The sequence below is a fragment of the Drosophila sulfurigaster genome, chromosome 2L (assembly GCF_023558435.1).
Source record: "Drosophila sulfurigaster albostrigata strain 15112-1811.04 chromosome 2L, ASM2355843v2, whole genome shotgun sequence".
NCBI classification, from domain to species: Eukaryota; Metazoa; Arthropoda; class Insecta; order Diptera; family Drosophilidae; genus Drosophila; species Drosophila sulfurigaster.
Window position 1 is genome coordinate 27,431,221 of NC_084881.1, and position 21,291 is coordinate 27,452,511.

Genomic DNA, 21,291 nt, shown 5'->3' on the forward strand with positions numbered 1-21,291 from the left:
TGTAGATAACTGAATTCCAAAATTATCAAAGTAATATTGAGTGAGAAAAGTGAGATTATTTTTAATTGATATTCTTTTTAAATAAAAAAATTAACAACTATTCAAATAGAAAAAGGGGAAATTAAATATATTATAAATATATAAAGAATTCAATAGAAAAAATAAGAAATAAATAAAGAAAATAATTGTACTGTTTGGTGATATTTTTGTTGTGAGCTGCAAAATCTAGCTTTGACAATTACTTCCCAAAGACAACTTTATTCAAATGTTGAAAATGTCCGACGAAGTGATTAATAACTCTATCGAGCTCTGTTTTTAATTTTTGCTACCATTAAAACATAATATACTGCAATAATTGAATGAAGTATGCGTGTTAAGTATACGAAATGTGTGCCAAAAATTACGTCATATTGAACTAAAATTGTTATATTCTAAATTAATTCAAAATATGTGTATTCACAGCATATAAATTAAAATGTGGCAAATTTAAAACCAGAGGCAACACTAATCAGCATTGGTTAATTTCCAAATATGTTAGATATTTGTAGTGCGATTGAAATGACCTTTTTAAATTAGAAATGTGCGAATTTGTGGCTTCTAAATACAATAAATTATGCGAAATATTATGTTGGCTAAATTGTATAAAATTGTCAATACCATTTATACAATTATCATAGTAAGGATTACCTATAGGAAAGTGAACTATCGACAACATATTCTTCAATGAAAGAGTATCTTCAAGTGCTGCCTTTCATCGCTTGTGCCTAACTATTGTCTTTGCTTGCTTAACCCGATATGCGACACTCAGATCTATGTGCGTGTGTATGTGTGTGTTTGTTGAAAAATATTATGCAATTTCTACACTTAGACAATCTACACGCTTCTCCAGCATTTTTGATGGCGCCCCGCAGCGCTTTGGGAACGCTAAGGCTTTGCCATATCTTTTTTTTCGGTTTTTTTTTCGTTTTTGGGGGGCGCCATCAAAAGTGAGCTATAAAGGGTGAAAGCAAGGGAGTTGATGAGCTGACAGTGACTCCCACACACACACACACACGCACACACACATGTGCCTCGCAATTGTAATAAATGAATTTTGAAACATGGCGCGTTGTTTGTTGTCAGCATGTGGGCGTGGCAGCTTACTCTCTTTTTTTTTTGTGCATTCTCTCGAGTTCGTTTTTTTTTCGCTTTTTGGTATTTTGCAGCATTATAATGCTTTTTGGTTTTGCTGCTGTTGTTGTTTGTGTAGCCCTTTGTGCCAAGCGACTTCCTTGAGGGATTTTGAGTTGTGCCACGTCTGCTGTTCTGCTCTTCTGCTGTTCAGCTGTTTGTCTTTGCCTTTGCCCAAGCTCCCTCTTTGTTTGCATTCTGTAATGTAAGAGCAAAAATAGCGCTCAAGCAAACAAATAAAAGTCTAGCACTAAGAACTGTGACGACTGTTGAACTTTTACCGAGGACTCTCCGGGGGCCGAGTGCGTGCAACTGCAACTGCAACGGCAACGGCAAGAGGCAGCTGCAGTTGCAGTTGCCTGAGACAACTAAGCCGCTTTGGCTTACCTTTGGCAACAGGATCAACGTCGCAGTCGACAAGTCAGCGAGCGAGCGCGTGTCTTAAATACATTTGATGTGCAGCACAAATAACAAAAGACACAGCTGAGGCAGCTGAGGCAGCAGCAGCAGTGCCACTGCCAGGGCTTTTCCTTCAGCTAGACACGTTTTCCACCAAAAAAAGAAAAACACAAAAAAAATATATTATGTGTATATGCTGAATGTAAAGAAAGAAAGTAGAAGAAGTAACAACATATTTAGCTCACGGCGCGACGCTCATATTTGCTTTGTAAAGGCAGCGGCAACAATAATAATAATAAAAAAAACAAAAGGGAATAAAACAACAGACAGGCAGAGGCTGAGGCAGCAACAGTGACGATGACGTTGACGTTGAGTGCCTGCGAGGCGAGGCGAGTCGAGCCGAAGAAATAATAATAACAAAAAGGAAACAGGCAACGCGCTTCCCTCCCTCCCCCCAAAGACTGCGCCACGTGTGGGAATTTTCATACGGCGCGTAGCAATTTTACACATTTACATAGTTAAACACACACACACACACACATACAAGCCCACTCTTGGTTGCTATGTGTGTGTGGAGTAGCAAAAGTGTCGTCGCATAGCGGAAGTGAAAGAAGTTGTTGCTCCGAATCCTCCCCTCCGCCCCCTCGTTGTCAGGGACGTAAAAAAGGCGCAAATTATATTCCGTTGTAAGGCGAAGGCAAACACACAACAACAACAACATGACAACAACATCGAGCGTTGTGTATGTTTGTTGTTTTTATTACAAATAAACAAACAAACAAACGCAAGAACGAACGAACGCAACTCGTGCACAAATGAAATAATAAAACGGACACAAGCCAGAAATAGATTCACACATCAAATGATTAAAGCTCAGCAATTGCAATTTTAATATTTATTGCCACTAAATATTGCAAGCAATTTAAAATAGATTTATATATAGTATTTATTTATTAAGTGAAGAATCTATACAACATAAAAAGGATCTCAAAAGTCAGGAATATAAAATAAACAAGAAAGACAACAGAAAAGAGCAGTATTAATTTTAAAATATACCAAATTTATATACCGCAAAATACTAAATGTATACTAAAGAACATATTTTGTATATAGCTATAGAACTATTTTCTAAAAATACCATAGAGTGAAAATAAGGATAAATACCAAATTAATATACCACAAAAATACTAAAAATATGCCGAAGGATATATTTTGTATATTGCTATAGTATTCTATCCTAAATATACCATAGAGTGAAAATAAATATAACTTCCAAATTATTATACCACAAAAATACTAACATTATACCGACGGATATATTTGGTATATTGCTATAGTATTCTATCCTAAATATAACATAGAGTGAAAGTAAGAAGGAATACCAAATTAACATACCACAAAAATACTAAAAATATTCCGTTGGCTATAGTTGATTGATGTGCTACATTCAAAATATGTCTTAGAGAAAAAATAGGAAGAAACGAAAATTTAATATACTGCAAATATACTAAAAATATACCAATGACTACATTCAAAATATATATATATATTGAGTGTAAAATATACCATATTGACACCCAAGACAACTACTACAAAAGTATTTCTTAAATAACTTCTAGCGGGTATAAAAAATAAACCAATCGTGAATTGTTTTAGGATCTACCTGGAAGTAGTTTTCTATCTGTCACTGTATTGTCTTGTGTGCCTACCAATCTGCTCTTCAACAGAATGCACTTTAATATATATTTGCGATAAATAAAGCACAAACATTAGACGCCCTGAAAAGTATGCTACACTTTTGCCTGCCCGTCAGATTGTCAACAGTCGACTGTCGAGACATGCGTCACACAAACGCACACGCATAAAACATAATTCACGCTGTGCGCAAATGCTATTAATGCTCCTCGGTGTGTGCGTGTGTGTGTGCGTGGGTTGTGCCCACATGACGTATGAGTGACTTTTATGTTTTAATTGCGCCACAGCACAGTTTAAAGCGTTCGCTTGGGCGCAGCTGGGCCAGTCAAGATGCTAGCTCTAATTGACAGTGGGAAAAAAGGCACACGCAAAAAGCGTATATATTACAATAAAACAGCAATTTTTGTAATTTTGTACATTGACGCCGCTTCCCCGGTGGACTGGACAGTGCTCATTAAAACGTCCATAAAGATTTGCATAATTAATTGCATTTGGAGTAATATTAGATAAATTATATTTGTGGCGGAAACTACTTTTGCGTTGTGTATATTGTGTGTCAAACAATGTGTGACAAATTGTTTTTATATTCTAATTAAAATTGCGTGTGCAGTGAAATTTGAAATTGAAGGAAGCTCGACGGCAAGGTAAAGCTTTAAAATAAATGACCCGCAGCGGGCAATTTTTCTGACATAGGCAAAAGGCAAAGGGCTTCGGGCATTCGGGCGACCCACACACAAACACAAGCAAGAGAAAGAGAAAGAGACACACAGATACTCACACGCAGACACAAATTAATTAAATAAGAAAAAAGGTAAACCAAGAAGTTAAATAAGAAACAGGAAAGACAAACCGTGCACAGTAAGTGAAACTTGAAATTGAATAAAGCCCAAAGCCCGGGACGACAGACGCCGCGGAAGTGAAACCAAGACAAAGGCAAAAAATAAAAAAAATAATGTAAAACAATGCCAAAGCTGAGGGATGACTACGCTCCTTTCCACTCACCTGCTGTCCATATTCCTCATATATAGTATAGACTATGTGCTATATATACACCACTCTCAATGCTTAGTGCTCTTGGTGGTGCACTTGGGCAATTTCTTGCCCTTGGGGACTCAGATTGGGCATTGAGCGCTGCACTTTGGCCCCGAGTCGGGCTGGGCTCTTTATTAGACTGGCAACCTACAACGACGACGACGACGCCCACATGATTAAGGTTTCACAATTTATCTAATACAATTAGTCAAGAGAGGTAAAGAAGTCCCTTGGACTCGACTCGACTGCCGCTCCTTTTGGATCTGACTCTGGTTGGTAATCGTAGACGCTTGTCTTGGTAATCGTACTTACCTTACCATTAATGTCAGCCACTTCAAAATGTCGGAGGTGTTTTTCGTTGTCGACTGTCAAAAGGTGCGACGACTTTTGAACTTTTGACGCCCGAATGCAAATCGAGGGCGGTTTCTCATCGTCTCTTCCTTTCTTTTTTTGCTTTTTTGTTGGGCGTACAAAGCCACAAAGTTTAAAGGGGGGAAAAAACAAAGGTAGCTATTTGGTAATTTGGTTTTATGTGCAGTTTGGCTTCGCCTTAAACTCATATTCCTGCTGCTGATTGGGCGTATTTGTCGACTCCTAATTGGGGCTGCACAAAATTCCACTCAGCCCAAGCATGAGTAATTCCATTAATGGTTTTCATCGACTGTTGCAAGAGGAACACTCTCCTTCTCTCTCTTTCGATTCCATTCAAAATGCTCTTGAACACTTGCAAACACAAAAGTTGCAGCTGCAAAATGCAAATAGAAAAACATTTTCGAGCAACATTTGTGAAGCATTCTCGATTTTTGGAGTAGAATTCGCTCTTTCTCTTTGAAGCAGCTGTTGCCTTGCTTTTCTTTCTATAAACACAAATAAAAATTGGCAGTCGAGTGCACCACAGGTGCTTGGGTCATTTAAAAAGTACTTGAATGTAGTTGAAAATACAAGTGGCGAATTAACTGAAGAAAATCAACAAAAAGCACAAACAATGAATGAGTAAATTGCTGAACTTGAGTTTACAAGAAGTATACTGAATAAGAAAAAACAAGTAAGAAAACTACTGTCGAGTGTGCTCGACTGTGAAATACCCACTACTCATTTTTCTAAAATACACCGAATTAATATGCTGAAATATACTAAAATATTGGTATACCAAAGATTATATTTGCTATATCAGTAAATTGTGATATACAGAATATACTATAGAGTACAAAATGTATTTTTAACATACCAAATTAATATACTAAAAGTACTTAAATATACCAAAATCTATATTCGGTATATTTATATAGTAATTCATATAAAAATATATCATAGAGTACCATAATATACCAAATAATCAGTGATAATAATATATTTAAACTGAAAGAATTTTCTTTCTTATTTCATTTTATGATTTCTTTAGAGTTGACTTGAATTTTATTTCCAGAATGTATTATTTATTAAATGTTAACCAAATATTATTGAAGTGAAAGAGTTTCCAAATTTTATTTCTTTGGAGAAGAGAAAACAATTTAAACTAATTTTTAGTATATTCTAAATTCATTCTTTCAATATTTATAATATTATATTTTAAAGAGAAAAACAAACTCTTTGGAATATTTGCCTGCAATATGAATTTTGTGTTTCATCTCTTATTAAACGCTTAGTCTCTTAAGTGCCTTGCATCCATTTTGATGAAAGTTTTAAAAATATTCTCGTCCCTGCCGACTATTGTTTAATAGTCACACCCACCCACACATGCACACATGCACACACTCATTCACTCATTCACAATCTGAGCCGAGCCATAAAAGTGACCCGCTCAACTTGTCCATTAAAAAGTGGCCAATGCATTCAGTTGTCAACTGTTTTTCTATTTGCTGCCCGCAAACCGCAAAAAGCCAGCAAACTTTGTTCTCCCAGCATGCGCGCTCTTGTTGTTTATGGATAGCTAACAGCTGTAGAGAGAGGGGTGGAGGAGGAAGGGGAGTTTGCAATGTTGGCAACAACTCGCCCACAACTCAATGCACTCAATCAATGCACACAAACCGCTGCAGCAAAAGCAGCCGCCTTTTGTTCCAAACACTCAACACAAAAAGCTCTCATCAAAAAATAACAACAAACAAACAAACTCTGGACACTACACCAAAAAAAAAAGTAGAAACAAAACAACAACAACAAGAACGAACAATTTATAGTGCTGCAGATAAGTTTGTGGCGCAAAGTGAAACGCCAAAATGGAAATGGTCAAATCAACAAACAATTTTTGCACAAACAAAAAGCGAGAAGCAAAAAACGAATAACGAAAAGCAAGCAATCAAAGTACAATAAAAACTGCAGTCGAAATTTTGTTGTTGAATAAGTATCTGTAAGATACATTCACACTCACACTAAGCCAACAAGAAGAAGTGTATATAAAAGTACATGGTTGAGTATTTACTTAGATATTTTGTGTGTTGTCTCCTCTGGCATGCCCCAAAGTGTTGTTAACAGATTGATTTCGCAAAATGATAATGTGCTTTAGCTCCAGCTCGTTGCCAAAGCCGCAAAGCCCCCAGAAACAAGTAGCAACAACAACAACAACAACAGCAATGTTGCCAACATTCACAGACCATTTGGCGGCTTAAGGTTCGCATTGGGGTTATCGCCTAATCGCATCGCTTGCTTTTCACCAGCCTCAACTTGAACTTCCTCATCTCGGCATCTCAGCATCTCAGCATCTCGGTATCGGTTTCGGTTTCGGTTTCTCTTGTCTTTCGGTTGCTGTTTTTTATACAAGTATATATAAATTTTATGCTGTCTGTTTGGTCGACGCTTTGGCACAATCATTTTTCAATAAACAAACAATTTCATGGGCGGCTTGTCTTTTGCCAAATCGGATCTAAGCCTCAATAAGCAGCCAGCGACAAGACGCACTTCCTGCTCTTGCTTTCGAGTAGGAGGTCACTGATGGCTATCACGATTTCAACCAAAAGACAGAAAAAGAAAAAAGACTGTTGCTCTCAGCCTATCTGATTACAAATTAGAATTTGTATGCGTTTAAGGCGATTTGTATTTGACTTTAATTAAATCAATTTATTGTAGTTATGCAATTGATTGATCTGAGAGGGCGATTGATTAATAATTGCTTTGTGGCAGATACGTGACTTGCTGCTTGCTTGTTTCGCTTTGCCCAATATCCTGACAAATTTCAACTCAAACAAATGGCTACAACGACGAGATCCAAGAAGTAATTACAGTCCCAAAAGAGAGCACAGACATAAAGAATGAACTAAGACTTAAAATACACAGATACAGAGTCTGCTGACAAATGAAAAATTAAACAATTTCCTAGTTGCCGCTGGCTGTGAAGCTTTCTCTGTGTATGTTCTCTGGCAACGAATTGCCAAATTTAACTGAAACATTTATTCTACAGAGAGCACTAAATTATTCCAAACTGCAGTTGGCTTGCCAACAGCAGTGAGAGAAAAAAAAACAGTAAGATAAATATATACAAAATCCTAGTTCAACTGTGAATACTTTTACGTTAACGTTTAACAATTGTGAACTGATGCTGTAGCTTAGTTCCCCCTTTTTTTTCCTTCTCTCGTTGTCTGTTTGTATTCATGTGGCAAATCGGCAACATTATCGTCATGCTCATCGTCATCGTCATCGTCATCAGCATCAACAGCTGCTGTTGCCATTCTGACTTCGACTCGTGCCAAAAGTCATAAAAAAAAAAAAACCGAAACGAAAGCAAGAAAAATACAAGCGGAAGCTGCCTTTATCCTTGCACTCGACTTGGCGCCTTTCATTAATATGCGCAAATTATAACGAGCAACGATACGAAAATCACAAAATTTCCAGTCGAAATGTGCTGTCATATGAATACTCAGCAAATTCTTGTAGTTGAGATCGCTTGCTGACTGCTGAGCAGACTCAATTTAAGCTGTGATTATAGGGTATAACAAACTGTCAACTGTTTGTGTTTGTGTTTTTGTGGCGCTGAAAGACAACTTCATTTACTTGGCTTGGCTTGGCTCTCTGGTGTGTGGTGTGCATTCGTTTTATTCGTTATTCGTTATTCGTTTCATTCGTTTCGTTCATTCGTTACATTCGTTTTCATTGTCGTTTGCCGTTTTTCGTTTGCGTTTGCGTTTTCGCCAACGTAAGCGCTTTTAATTTTCAGCTTGCATGCACAAAAGTATGCAATATGTTTTTTCTTCTCCTCACCCACACACACACACAGACACACACAGAGAGTAACAGACGATGCAATTGCACTTATGCATGCATGACATCCAGCTGTCTCCCTCTCTCTCCCTCTTGCACATTCACATTGTATGCCTGACAATGGCTTACATAAATTTTAAGCTCCATTAGCAAAATGTTACAGCCACCGCACCCGAGGCAACGTATGTGTGTGTGTATGAGAGTGTATGGTTGTGTGTGTGTCCAAAGTTCAAGTGCAACAAAAGTTGGTTATTGTGCTCGGTCTGCTCTATTATAATATGAAATGCATATTACAGCCATGGCAAATTTTGGACATTGAAGAAAACTTTTTTGCTTACCTAAGGCGAACCCTGGCTAATTTCTATATAAATTAGAAGACATGCTCTGTTGGCCTTCTCTGTGTATATGTGTGTGTGTGTTACCTTAAGGTAATTTATGCAATCAAGATTACGAGTAGAGACCAAACTTGCACAAAACTCTAACTTAAATACATTTACAATTTATTCAAGGTTCTACACAAAAATAGTTTCCTCTCTCTCTATACATTCATTATTAACAACAGAAATTTTCGAAAGTACACAAAACAAACTTATTTTCGAAAATATTTAAATTGCCAATTTACTTGCTTCGAGCTTCTTTATAGTGGAACATATTTTAATAGTGTCGTAATTAGCTTTCACTACAGTCAACATTAGTTTATAATACTTGTAATTTATTTAGATGTTGTTGTCTTGCCTCCTTTGCTCTCAATCTGTAGAGCGCTCTAATGAAGCTGAGTACAGAGAAAAAAAGAAAAGAAAGCAAAACACAAAAGCGAAAACAGAGCTCAACTAATTGCAAATAAATTAACTTGGCTTTTAATGGCTTAGGCTCGGCTACAGCAAAAGCAACAGCTATTGGCCTCGGTCACGGCGAAATAAAGAAAAGAAAATAATTATTTTGTGCTTAAATACGCAAAAGTTGAAGCCGTGTGGCCAACATGTGGCATGTGGCACGCGGTGGCAGGCGCTTGGTTTTGTGGCATGTGGCGGCATCAAAATCAATTCGACAAACAAGCAAATGAGTTGCGGAAACTATAACTTACGACTCAGCGCTCTAGCTGCAGGATCAGCCACAGGCGTAGAAATTTGGCCAACTCGAAAGGGGCAGCAAGAGAAGAGAGAGGAGGGGAGGAAGAAGCGGAGGTTGGTAACATGAGCCTGGGCGGCGCACAATGAATACAAATTGCTTGGTAAATAAACAACATCTCAATAAGGAGCAAATTACTGACGCCAACCAGCGAAAAAATAAACACACACACACACACACATGCAACTATGTACACGTGCATACATATAAATATAATCACACGCACACACACACAAAGACAACGACAGAGCAAAGCAGATAGGCAGAGAAGGAAAGCAAGAGAGATGAGGCAAAGGGCAAGTCGCGCACTGCATAACAATAGCAACAATTTGGTTTTGAGCGTTCCATGTGTGTGTGTGTGTGTGTGTTGTGCACGTGTATGTATGTGTGTGTGTGTGTGGGCGCTAATGAATATAATGGCGTTACATAAATGGCGGCATTGGCCCCTGTTTTTGGAGAGCTCTAGCAACCATTCTAGTTGCTGCTCCTTGCTGCCATTGATATGTGGGAAATTTTATATACACCAGCAATTGCAAATAGTCTGAAGAGAGAGAGAGAAAGCAAAACACAGAGAGAGAGAGAGATAGAGAAAAAGTATGGGAAAGTTGGTGTAATTGTGTATGCGGGAGAATAGCAAATAATGAGCGTAAATCATGGTTTAACGATAAACACAATACACAATACTTGTACAACGGGGAAATACGATATATGGACAGCAAAAGGTTCAACAGCCACATTGAAATTCATGCACAGAAAACGCACATGAAGTGCGCTCCACAAAATTCAAGCTCAACTCATTTCTCTACTCTCTCCAGCAACAAAAAAAAAAAAGGAGTGAGTGAAAATTAATTAAGGTGCTGCGAAAACTGTTTTGACAGCAACAAATATTAGATAGCAATAGCACACTTCATTTTCATTTTCGTTTTCCTTTTCGTTGAGTAGGGGCAACGAACCACAACAATACAATTCGAAACTCTAATTAAATATTAAATGCTAGAGTTTATCAAATGCCAAATACCAAAATGCTGCTTACAAATTAAAGCAGCGCTCCGATTTGCTCCATTAATAGATGAGTGCAAGTACTTGAATGAATGTATGTTTGTAGTTTGATTTTAAGAGAAAGAATTACAACACATATAAAATGTGAAATACAAAAAATGTAAATATGAATATGAGTATTTTCTATGCGCTCAATAATAGATTTGTGAATAGATTGAATATTCATAGCTACATAGATATATTGAATTTGAGAAACTAAAATATTATTTGGAATGTTTGAATTATTTAACACTTAATACGATTTTTTTCTATCTGCAAGAAATATAAAATTGAAAGGTAGTTCAATAACTTAATAACTACTTGAATATACTAAAACCAAACTGCCATACTTTGTAGTTTATGGTATATTTTTAATGCAATAGTATATTAATATACCAAAAATACGAAAAATGTATACTATATTGTGTATTAATATATCGAATTAATATACCAAATTTGTAACATTTTTAAGTATATTAATTTGGTATATCTTAAAAATAATAAAAGTTCAGGCTGTTTCATTTTTCACATTCATAACTTAACAACTTCTTGTATATACTAAAAACAATCCGTCATACTTTGTAATTTATGGTATATTTTGAATGTAATAGTATATCAATATACCAAAAATACAAAAAATATATATACTATTTTGTGTATTAATATACATAATTATTATACCAAATTTGTAAAATTTTTAAGTATATTAATTTGGTATAACTTCAGAATAATAGTTCAGTCTGTTTCATTTTTCGCACTCGATTGTAGCTTTCTTACATGGTTTTATACTTTAACAACTATAATATTTTTTTTATTTAATATACCAAATATAGTATTCAATATATTTTTAATATTTGTAGTATATCCATTTGGTATATTTTAAGAATAATACCGCGTTTTTTTCTTAGGGCACACTCGACTGTAGTTTTCTGACTTGTTTTGCATTTAAAATACTGAACACTTTAAACACCTTAATGCATAATTCAATAATTATCAGAAAATATTCATAAACTAAACCACATATTCAAATTGAAAAGCAGTTAGCAATAAGCTCTCACATGTCCCCGCTAAATTTGAAACTATGTAAGAAAAGCTCGAAGCTTTTCGAAAGCTATTCCAAATTCAGTTAACCACAAACCTTTCTTGACTTTATGATTATAATAGTATATTAGCTAGTGTCATTTGTCATTTGGAATGCACAAATGTCCGGGGCAGAAGTCAACAGCCTCGGCCTCGGTCGTAATTCCCCTTTGTCTACTGACCCAATCACAATTATTTGATAGCTCCATCTAATTAGGCCAACAATTGTCTTATCTTCGGCCAACGAACGGCAACGAAGCAATTAAATATTAATGCAGTGCAGTTTTTCTTCTCGAGTGAGAGGGAGATACAACAGAGACAACAGACAACAGGATATGAAAACTAAAGGACCGCGAGATGCCTAGCTTAACCTACAGTTGAACTCACAGTTGGCCCAGCGGCCACTACTTAAAGGCGCCGTTCCCCTCTCTCTTTGGCATACTTCATACGCCATGTTGTCTGTTTTCTTTTCATTTTCTATACAGTCTTTTTGCTGCCATTGCTGCCGTTGCTGTTGCTGTTGCTCTGTGCGCTTATTTTCCATTTCCCATCTTTTTTTTGTATGTGTGTGTGTGAGTGTCTGTTGTTTTTTTCGTTTTGATGTTACCCTGGGGAGCGCTGAAGTAATTGTTGCGCTTGCCACGCCCTGCGGCCAAGCGAGCTATAGAAAGAGAGAGAGACAGAGAGCTGGGCACAGCGCACATTAAAGTCACGCCGGGTCCCAGTCACAGTTCCCAATCCCATTCCCAATCCCAATCCCAGACCCATTCCGTTGGCCATTCGCATTCCCATTCCCATTCCCATTGCCATTTCGATGCGAGTGAAAAGCGTGAAAAACTCGGGCATATTTTCTCATTTTGTGTTGCGGCGCATTGCATTGGAAAGCGAGCGAGCGAACGAAGAGAATTCTCAAGCGCGCCGCGGACGCGTAATAGTAGTCAAATATTTTTTCATTTTCTCTGCATTTTTTTCGTGTTCTGTTCTGTTGTTGGGGCAATAAAAGTTGTGCAATTTTATTGAGGCTACTGATTTGAAAATGGGCAACAGAAACAAAAACACAGCAAAGCTCTGTGTTAGTTTAGGATAACGTGGTGAATCAATTTCATTGGGGGATATTTTCAATTTGCCATTGGTATGCATAGTTTGGCTTATTAAATTTCATCAATTCGATCGCACAAAGATGCAGCCTGCAATAGTTTATGCCTTGGCCAAGCCAAGCCAACGAAGCCAGGACATCTTATGAACTTTTACGTCTCCATTATATGCAAATGATGAAAGCAAGAAAACAAATATTGCTACCTCGGGCGATGGCCACAACGGCGCACACACACACACACGCACAACAACATGAACACATGAAAGGCATTGTTTGGCTGGTGAGCAGGGGCTGATGGAAAGGGGGGCGGGGCAACAGGATGCGGTGTGCGAGGCTCATTGCAGACATTTACATAAGCAAACAGCTTCTGCTTTTATGTGGCAGCAGTCCCAGCAGACGACGATGCTCCGGCATCCTCCTGACGTCCTGCTGTCCTGTAGTCCTGCTGTCTGTCCGTCCACACACACAGTGTGTGTCCTGTGCACGAACTACTAATAAACCAACAGCAACAGCAACGGCAACGGCAGCAACAATGGCAACGGATATTAAGCTGAAACTGCCCCGAGGACAACAGCAGATTCCTCACCAAAAAAAAAATGCAACAAAAAAGAAAAAAAAAGTTGAGATGAAGTCAAGTCGAGAGGACGACGATGCTAACTTGGCCCAAAGAGCAAAAAGTGACCGACATTAAGGACGACGCCATGCCAATAGGCTCTTTGCATGCTTATCAACTGATAGCGACCCGGGGCTCATCCCTCTCCCCCTCTCCCCTCTCACCTCTCCTGTGCTCCTCCCTTCACCTAGACTAGTTCTAGCAACAGTTTGATGCGACAGAAAAGGCTGCGAGCTGTCGAAAAGGGTAAATTGCCATTCGAAAAAGTTGCCAGGCAGAGAGGCAAATGATTTGTCGTCTGTCGACTGTCAGAACTTCTTTCTTCTTCTTCTTCGTCCTATCATCATAATCAGCATAATCAAATTGTGCGCGGAACCACCCAAAAAAAAAAACGAACTTTTTTTGGCAACAATTATGCGACCCACGACGATGCGTCACATGTGTCTTCAACTTTTCTCCGTTTTCGTTTTCGTTTTCTGGCTTTCCTTTCTTTCGCTGTTGTTGTGCAAATTTAATCACTTAACCCCAATGAAGTATAAAAGCCGGCGAATGGCGAAAAAAACTTTTGCCGAAGCGGCGAAAAGTTGTCACTGAATAAGAATAAGGGGAGGTGGAGGAAATTGATTTTTCACTTGGTCCAAGGCATGAGCATATTAATACAGCCACGCCCAGTTTCCAAGTTTCACATTGTGTGTGTGTTGGTTGCTCTTTGTGTGGCAAGTTCGTGTGTGTGTGTGTGTTGCAAGTGTGTGTCATCCAAATGACACAAAGTTACTTAAATTACCAGAGAAAACTTTAGTTGCGCTTACTTTGGCTTCGGCTTCGACTTCGACTTCAACTCTGACTCTTAAGCAGAATTAATGAGTGGAGAGTTTGGTTTTCCTTTCCTTGCCTCACATTTTCTTTTGTTTTTTTGCGTTTTGTGCAAAAGTCAAAAGATGCGACTCCCAGAAGCATTCACTTTAAAAACCCAAAAACTCGAGTGAAAGTTTCTATATGTTTGCCATATATGCACATTGCACATGCTGCAAAACTTTTTTTTATTATTCCTATGAGTGAGTGTGTTCAAGTGTGTGTGTGCGTGTGTGTGTGTGTGTATCCTGACAGCAGTTTCCTGCACACAGAGGCTTGGTTTCTTTTTAAAGTTGCATCGACTCATGAATGTCTTTCACTTGCACTTGATACGCCAGTTGTTGTTGTTGCTTTTATTCTCCTTGCTGATGTTGTTACTGTCATTGTTGATGTTACTGAAAAGCACTTTCCGGGTCCCAGCTTGTTGTTGTTTTTCTGTGCTGCACGCTTCTATGAATTCTGTCTACCCATCTTTCTATCTATATCTATCTATCTATCTTTCCACATCTGCTGCCAGATCAACGCCTTTGAATTTACGCAAACATGCGTTTACAACTTTCAACTTTGCACAATTATTTTCATATTTATGTTGAGAACATATTTTAATGAAATTTCCAAAATGCAATTTATGATTTGCCTGGCCAATCATTTCATAAATTTTATTTGCAATTAAATTGCTCACTGCTCACTAAGCAACTTTTTCTAATAAGCTCACAAATTGCATTCAAATTGTTTCTATTCCACGCTAAATAAAATTAAATGCAGCAAATACTTTTTTGATATTTGGCTGCAATTGCCAAATATAATTTTGATTTGATTTAATGATTGTTATTGTTTTTCAATTTTTATGCATTTTCTTTGAATTGCAATTTACTTAAAAGTTCATTTAATTGCTGATTAAAATTTGGTTAAAGTTAAAAATATATAAACTACTTTTTTGTTTGTTTGTATTTCCAAATCTTAATTTGACTTAACTTTACATTCTTGTTTCTAATTTAAAAGTAATATGTGGTAGATATTTTGTTACCAGTATCTTTCTTCACACCACAATTTCTTCTCAAGTTCAAAAGAGTTGATAAACGTTCTAAGTATATTTTTAATAAAACTGAAACTTAAATCAGTCCTTTTAAAATGCCAATTTAATTCCTTTCTACTTTCAATTAAATGTAGCAAATTTTTATACATTTTTTTAGCTTTTTCTCTTTGTCACAAATTTCCTTCAAGTTGATTTAATTACTTTTGTTGTTTGTGGTGTGTGTTTGTGCGTTAGTTGTGTTCATATATTTTACTTGACATTTGCTGGGCTCTTAAGCTGTCATCGAACCCCTAAAGGACATGACATTGCACTCCGCCTCTCACTTCACTCATTTTGTTGTACAACAAGAAATGCAATGAATTCCATCGGGCTGCTGCACGAAAGCCCTTTTGCAGAGGCACCATTTGCTGGCAGCTGAAGAGTCTCCTCTAGCTTCTAGCACAATAATATCCTTTCACATTTTATTACACTTGTAATGTGCAACGATTGGTTGCTCTTATGAGTGGGAGAGAAGCAACAACAGCAGCAGCAAAAGGTCCTCTTCAATCCTGAGAGTGAGCAGTCAGTTGAGGATGTTAAAGTTGTAGTTGTTGTTGTTGTGCTGTATGTGTGTTTGCCTGCCCAAGGCTCTCTAATAATATAATACACGCACAATGACCTACATGTGCCACTAGGTGGCAGTTCTCTATCTGCAAATGTGTGCGACTATGTGAGAGTGTGTGTATCATTGTCAATATTGACAATAAACAAGTTTGCCATAAAACGTTACATGAGACGAGACGAGTGGAGTCAAGGGGATTCCAAGTGGCGCACAGCACAACAAGTTTAATGTGCCCCAATGAAGAGAGACCGAGAGTGAGAGAGAGAGCAGCACATAAATCAGGCACTCAATCAAGCTGAAGGCCAAAAACTGAACCCAATCCGAGCCCTCTCAGTCCACATGTCATCACGTTGACTTATTAATCGAGAGTTTGCGCTCTCTCTTTATAGATTATATATTTTATACTGTACACATTATATATCATCATCATCATCATCATATATATTTTCGAGTAGTTTTGTGTCCTTTTATGCAGCTGTGCACTTTTGCAAATTAAAAAAAAAAGGAAAAAGAAAACAGAAAATGCCAGCGAATATAAATAAAATGGCCTCGACTTGATGATAAAATGTTATTATAAATTATATTAAATATACATAAATTGTGTGTTGAATTACAAAAGCAGAAAAAGGGCCACACGCAATCAGTCATTTGGCCGATGGCCGATGGGTTGACATTTATGCAGCACACAGTACACAGCACACACAACCAGCAAACACAAACTTTTATAATTAATTAACATTAAAATAACAAGGCCCGCGTCTCTCTCTCTCTCTCACTCACTCGCAGGCAATTTGTTTAAGCATAAATCAATCATGACTAACAGCATTAAAAATTTAAACAAACGCAAGCCTCATACCAACTATTTCGTTTTCGTTTCGTTCTTTGCAGATTTCACAACCGGACTGCGTCTGGTCGAGGTGCGCATACCAAATTATGTGATTAAGGGCGCCTCGGCGCAGCTGGAATGCCTCTACGATCTGGATGGCGAAGCTCTGTATTCGGTCAAATGGTACAAGGATGGCAATGAGTTTTATCGCTATGTGCCCAGGGATAATCCACCGGCGCAAACCTTTCGTCTGCCAGGTGTTGCCGTTGATGTGAGTATCCCTTTTCCTTCTCTCTTTTTTTTTGAATACTTTACGAAAAACAAAAACAAGTAAGCAAACTAGAGTAAAGTGAGATTGACTCTCAGATACTCGCTACCGAATTGGAATAATACCAAAAAGGTGCGGTATTATTCTGAAAATATACTAAATTAAAATAGTGAAAAAATACTGAAAATATACTGCAGATGTGTTTGGTGTCTTGATATAAAACTTCAATCCTAAACGCAAAACTGTGGTATTTTTTAAAATAAACCAAATTAATATACCGCAAAAATACTAAAATATACCGAAGTCTGCATTTGGTCTATTGATATAGTACTACATTAAAAAAATATACCCATTTCGAAGAGATCAAACAGCGCGGTATTAATTTTAAAATATACCAAAATAATTTACTGCGAAAATATTAAAATATACAGAAGCCTATATTTGGGTATAAAAAATATACCCATTTCGATTAAGATAAAACAGTGCAGTAATAATTTTAAAATATACCAAAAATACGACCAAAAAAACTAAGAATATACCCAAGCTTATATTTGGTATATCGTTTAAGTACTACATTCGAAATATGGCATATATTGATCTGGCACAAAAGTTAAAAGTGCTGTGGAAATAAAAGTATATCTCTATCTTTTAGAGTCTCTGTGATCCAGGTGTTATCTCTTAGATCTAAGTATTGCCTCCTCCTGTATATTACATAAATTTCCTGCAGGCACAAAGTTATCATACCCTTCTAACCTTACGGGTAGCGGGTGTAAAAACAAAGGGAGACATAAAAGGTAACAGTGGGTTGAATGGTCTGTGTTTTCCTGTGTGTTTGCTCTACAACTAAACATTAAAACAACATTGCATACTTTGCGGCGCTGCCAGACAATGCCAAACTACAGCTAGCTAGCTGTCTCGCTCGCACACTCGTTGTGCTCTCTGCTGCGGTCTGTGGCTGTACTTAAAATGAACTGCAAGCACAACAAATGTTTATCACTGCGTCGAATGTGCTTCAACCTGGCAGACAATGCGCCACCTTGGCCAACTCGCGACTATCTCGCTCTCTCTCTCTCTCTCTCTCTCTTCATTTGCCCTTTTGCATGTGAATAGAGAGTGTGTGAAAGCATGTGTGTGTGCGTGAGTGTGAGTGCGAGTACTTAATGCCGTTACGTCAGACAAAGACTGTTGTGATACAGAACACAACAACACACTTCAAGCTCTCGCTCTTGTTTTTAAGCAGATTGAGTCGAAAAAGTTTTAAGGCAAGTTTCACTCAAATTTAGTTTCTAGCAAAATGCGGATCAATGTCAATGCGCTTATCAGCCAAACGCAGAGAATTTCAACTAAATTCAAAATGAAATAAAGCTAGGTTTGATAAAATGAAATCAGTATATTAACTGTGGAGAGTAAATGAAATGTTTAACGAGGTAGTTTTATATAACATACAAACGAAACACAATGAATTCGAATTTCTCTTTTTGTAGTAACAAAAGTGAAGTTAGAGATACAAATAAAAAGTTGTGATATCCCATTATTATATATAGATCAAGTTTTGTATTCGATTTTTGTGTATTTTTTGTTTTACATGACTGACCATAAAACAATTAGAGTTTTTATTGTACAGTTGATACATTAAATAAAAGAGGTGCGCTAACGGCACGTTTCTGACCCCATTTTGTAGTTGTTTAAATTGCAGCTTAGATTTAAAATATATAACAAAGTAATGCTAAAAAGTCAATTAATTAAGTATGATTAGAAATCACAACTAAAAGTTACTTGAAATTATAACATATTTAATCTATAAAGTCATTTGAAATCTGAGTTTGGTTAAATAACAATCTTCTCTTACTTGCAATTCAACTTAGATTTCAGCAGATATAAAGTCATTTAAATAAAACATTTATGAAATATACATCTTTAAAGCAACATTGTTCTATTAATATTATTGTATGGCATTGATTGAATAGGAAATATGAATTCATGATATATATGAAATATACATCTTTAAAGCAATATTGTGTTAAGCATTGTATTGATTGAGTAAGAAATTTGAATTTGTGAATTAAAAAAAAAAATTAGAAATGAATAACTTCACATGCGTTTGAACTGATATTTGTTGTGGTACATTTGATTGTTTGTAGTGATTGAATATCGATAGAAATGAAGAGGCAATTTATATAGATGATAGTTTTGTATGTTTAAAAACACTTCAAGCAGCGTCTGCTCTCAGAGTTAAATGTGAAATAAAAAGAGCCATCAGTTGACGTTTAGTGTCGTGTTAGAAAGTACACAAACAGGGTCCACAAGCCAAATCGAACAATGATCATTGAGCAAACTGAATGAACTGACAAGACTGACAAGACACCAGACTCCAATAGAGAGGAGCAGCAACAACAGCAACAGCAATTGGCAGGTGAAAAGGAGTCTAACTGAATGGGGAAGTGGAAGTGGCGCACTTAAATGGCATTGCTCCATTATTTTTGCCACTAAAACTTTTGCACGTAAAATGCGCTGCACGTTACCGTTTGGGTTACGGTTGTTCCCCATCTTCCTACTCCAAAGAGAAGAGGAGGCGAACACGTTTAGAGTGCCAACGGCTGTGGCAGTGTGGCACTGGAAGTGCCAGTGCTGGTAAACGCCTCGCTGAGTTCAAGATAAGCACGTGAGCAGAGAGTCGAAAAAGTGCGGAAGAGAGTTGAATCAGACTCGTATATATGTATATACAAACTAGCAGCTCACACTAATCGTGTGCCGAAAAAAGTGAAAACTGCTTGGCATGCATGTGCTACACGCGCCCCCTCCTTCCCCCCCTCCCTCGATTGCTGCTCATCCTGTTTAGTTCCTGTTCCTTAACTCTACATGTGTTTTGCGAGACAGAGTTGGAGTGCAATAAATTGTTCAAGTTGCGCTTTTCACTAGTGACTGGCTGGCGGCGTTTGCTGGGCGTATCCCGAACGTGTCTATAATGCGCGTTATAGACACACACACACACACCTACACACACATACGTACGCACTGCGGTGGACGGTCTTGGCAAGTTTGATGTTCGGCCGCAGATAAGAGGCGAAACATGTTGCAAGAGATACAATGAGCGCGATAGCTGAGCTTTGGCTGCCAGCCAATGCTAATGGTTATATCCATTCAACTCTGCATTGCATCGGATATTGTTTTAGCATAATCGATTCAAGTGACTGACATCGTTGTCTTTATTGTTGTTGTTGTTGTTGTTGCTGTTGTTGCTGTTGTTGGGTGAAACAACTTTTTTCGGGTTCTGTGCTGGTTCTGTTTGGATTTCGTTTTGTTTTATTGCAGTTGGAAATTGTTGGTTGGTTGCTTAGACGTGAGCTTTACCTAAGGGTCAGATGTGTTAGTGAGTGTTTGTGCTAGGTAAACTATAAATTAGGTTAAAACAACAACAGCAGCAGCTGAAGAAGCAGCAAAAGCAGCAACACAATGAGCACAAACGGATAAAAAAATGCGCAATAAAAGATAACAAAGTGCACTTTTCGTTGGCCAGATAAACAAAACCCATTCGACGCTGCCAAAACGGACAACCAACAACCAACAACCAAACAGTTCGCTGCCAGCTTAATGGCTTAAAGTTCAAGTGAAATATTTGCCTAACATTTGCTTTTGAGCCACAACAACAACAACAACACTGTGACCCTTAAAGTGGTCAGCGAAACAGCACTTTAAGAGCTGCAAAAAAAAAAAACGAAAAACGAAAAAGTAAGAGGAAAACATTGAAAAAGCATTTTGAAAAACGTTGGCCAAAAAACAATTACGTTACATTAACGTCCAAAGTGGCCTGCTGCCTGTCGTCGAGGGGGCTATTGAAACTGCCAACAGCCAACAGTCAACAGCAGCCAGTAACAACAGCAACCGACAACCAACAACAAAGTATTGGGACGATCCTTCGACACGGACATCGACGACAACATTCTTCTGCACTCTTTTTTTTTTGGCCTTACAACTTTTGCCACTTTTGCTGTGTTTTTTGTGTTGTTTTTGCTTTTTCGCGTGCTCTGGAACTCAACTCATTCAACAATTTTTAATTGCAGTTACACAACTCGAGCGATGCGATTGTTAACCTCCACAACGTCAATCTACAGTCGGCTGGCCGCTTCCGTTGCGAAGTCTCCGGCGAGGCGCCATCCTTTCAAACGGTCACCGAACATGGCGACATGGTTGTAGTATGTAAGTATCCTCCTTTCTTAAATATATTTTAGTTATACTTATGTACGAGTTGTGTGCACCAAGTGAAGC

General features: G+C 37.6%; 1 protein-coding gene across 3 annotated transcripts in view; it reads left to right on the forward strand.

The window, feature by feature from the left end:
• Window positions 1-21,291, forward strand: part of LOC133841542 (uncharacterized) — a 102,776-nt gene that overhangs the window by 72,906 nt on the left and 8,579 nt on the right. For all 3 annotated transcript variants that reach the window (XM_062274106.1, XM_062274123.1, XM_062274115.1), the window contains exons 3-4: window positions 16,820-17,028; window positions 21,087-21,222. In XM_062274106.1, coding sequence (XP_062130090.1) covers window positions 16,820-17,028; window positions 21,087-21,222 — 345 coding nt within the window. The remainder of the gene's footprint in view (window positions 1-16,819; window positions 17,029-21,086; window positions 21,223-21,291) is intronic.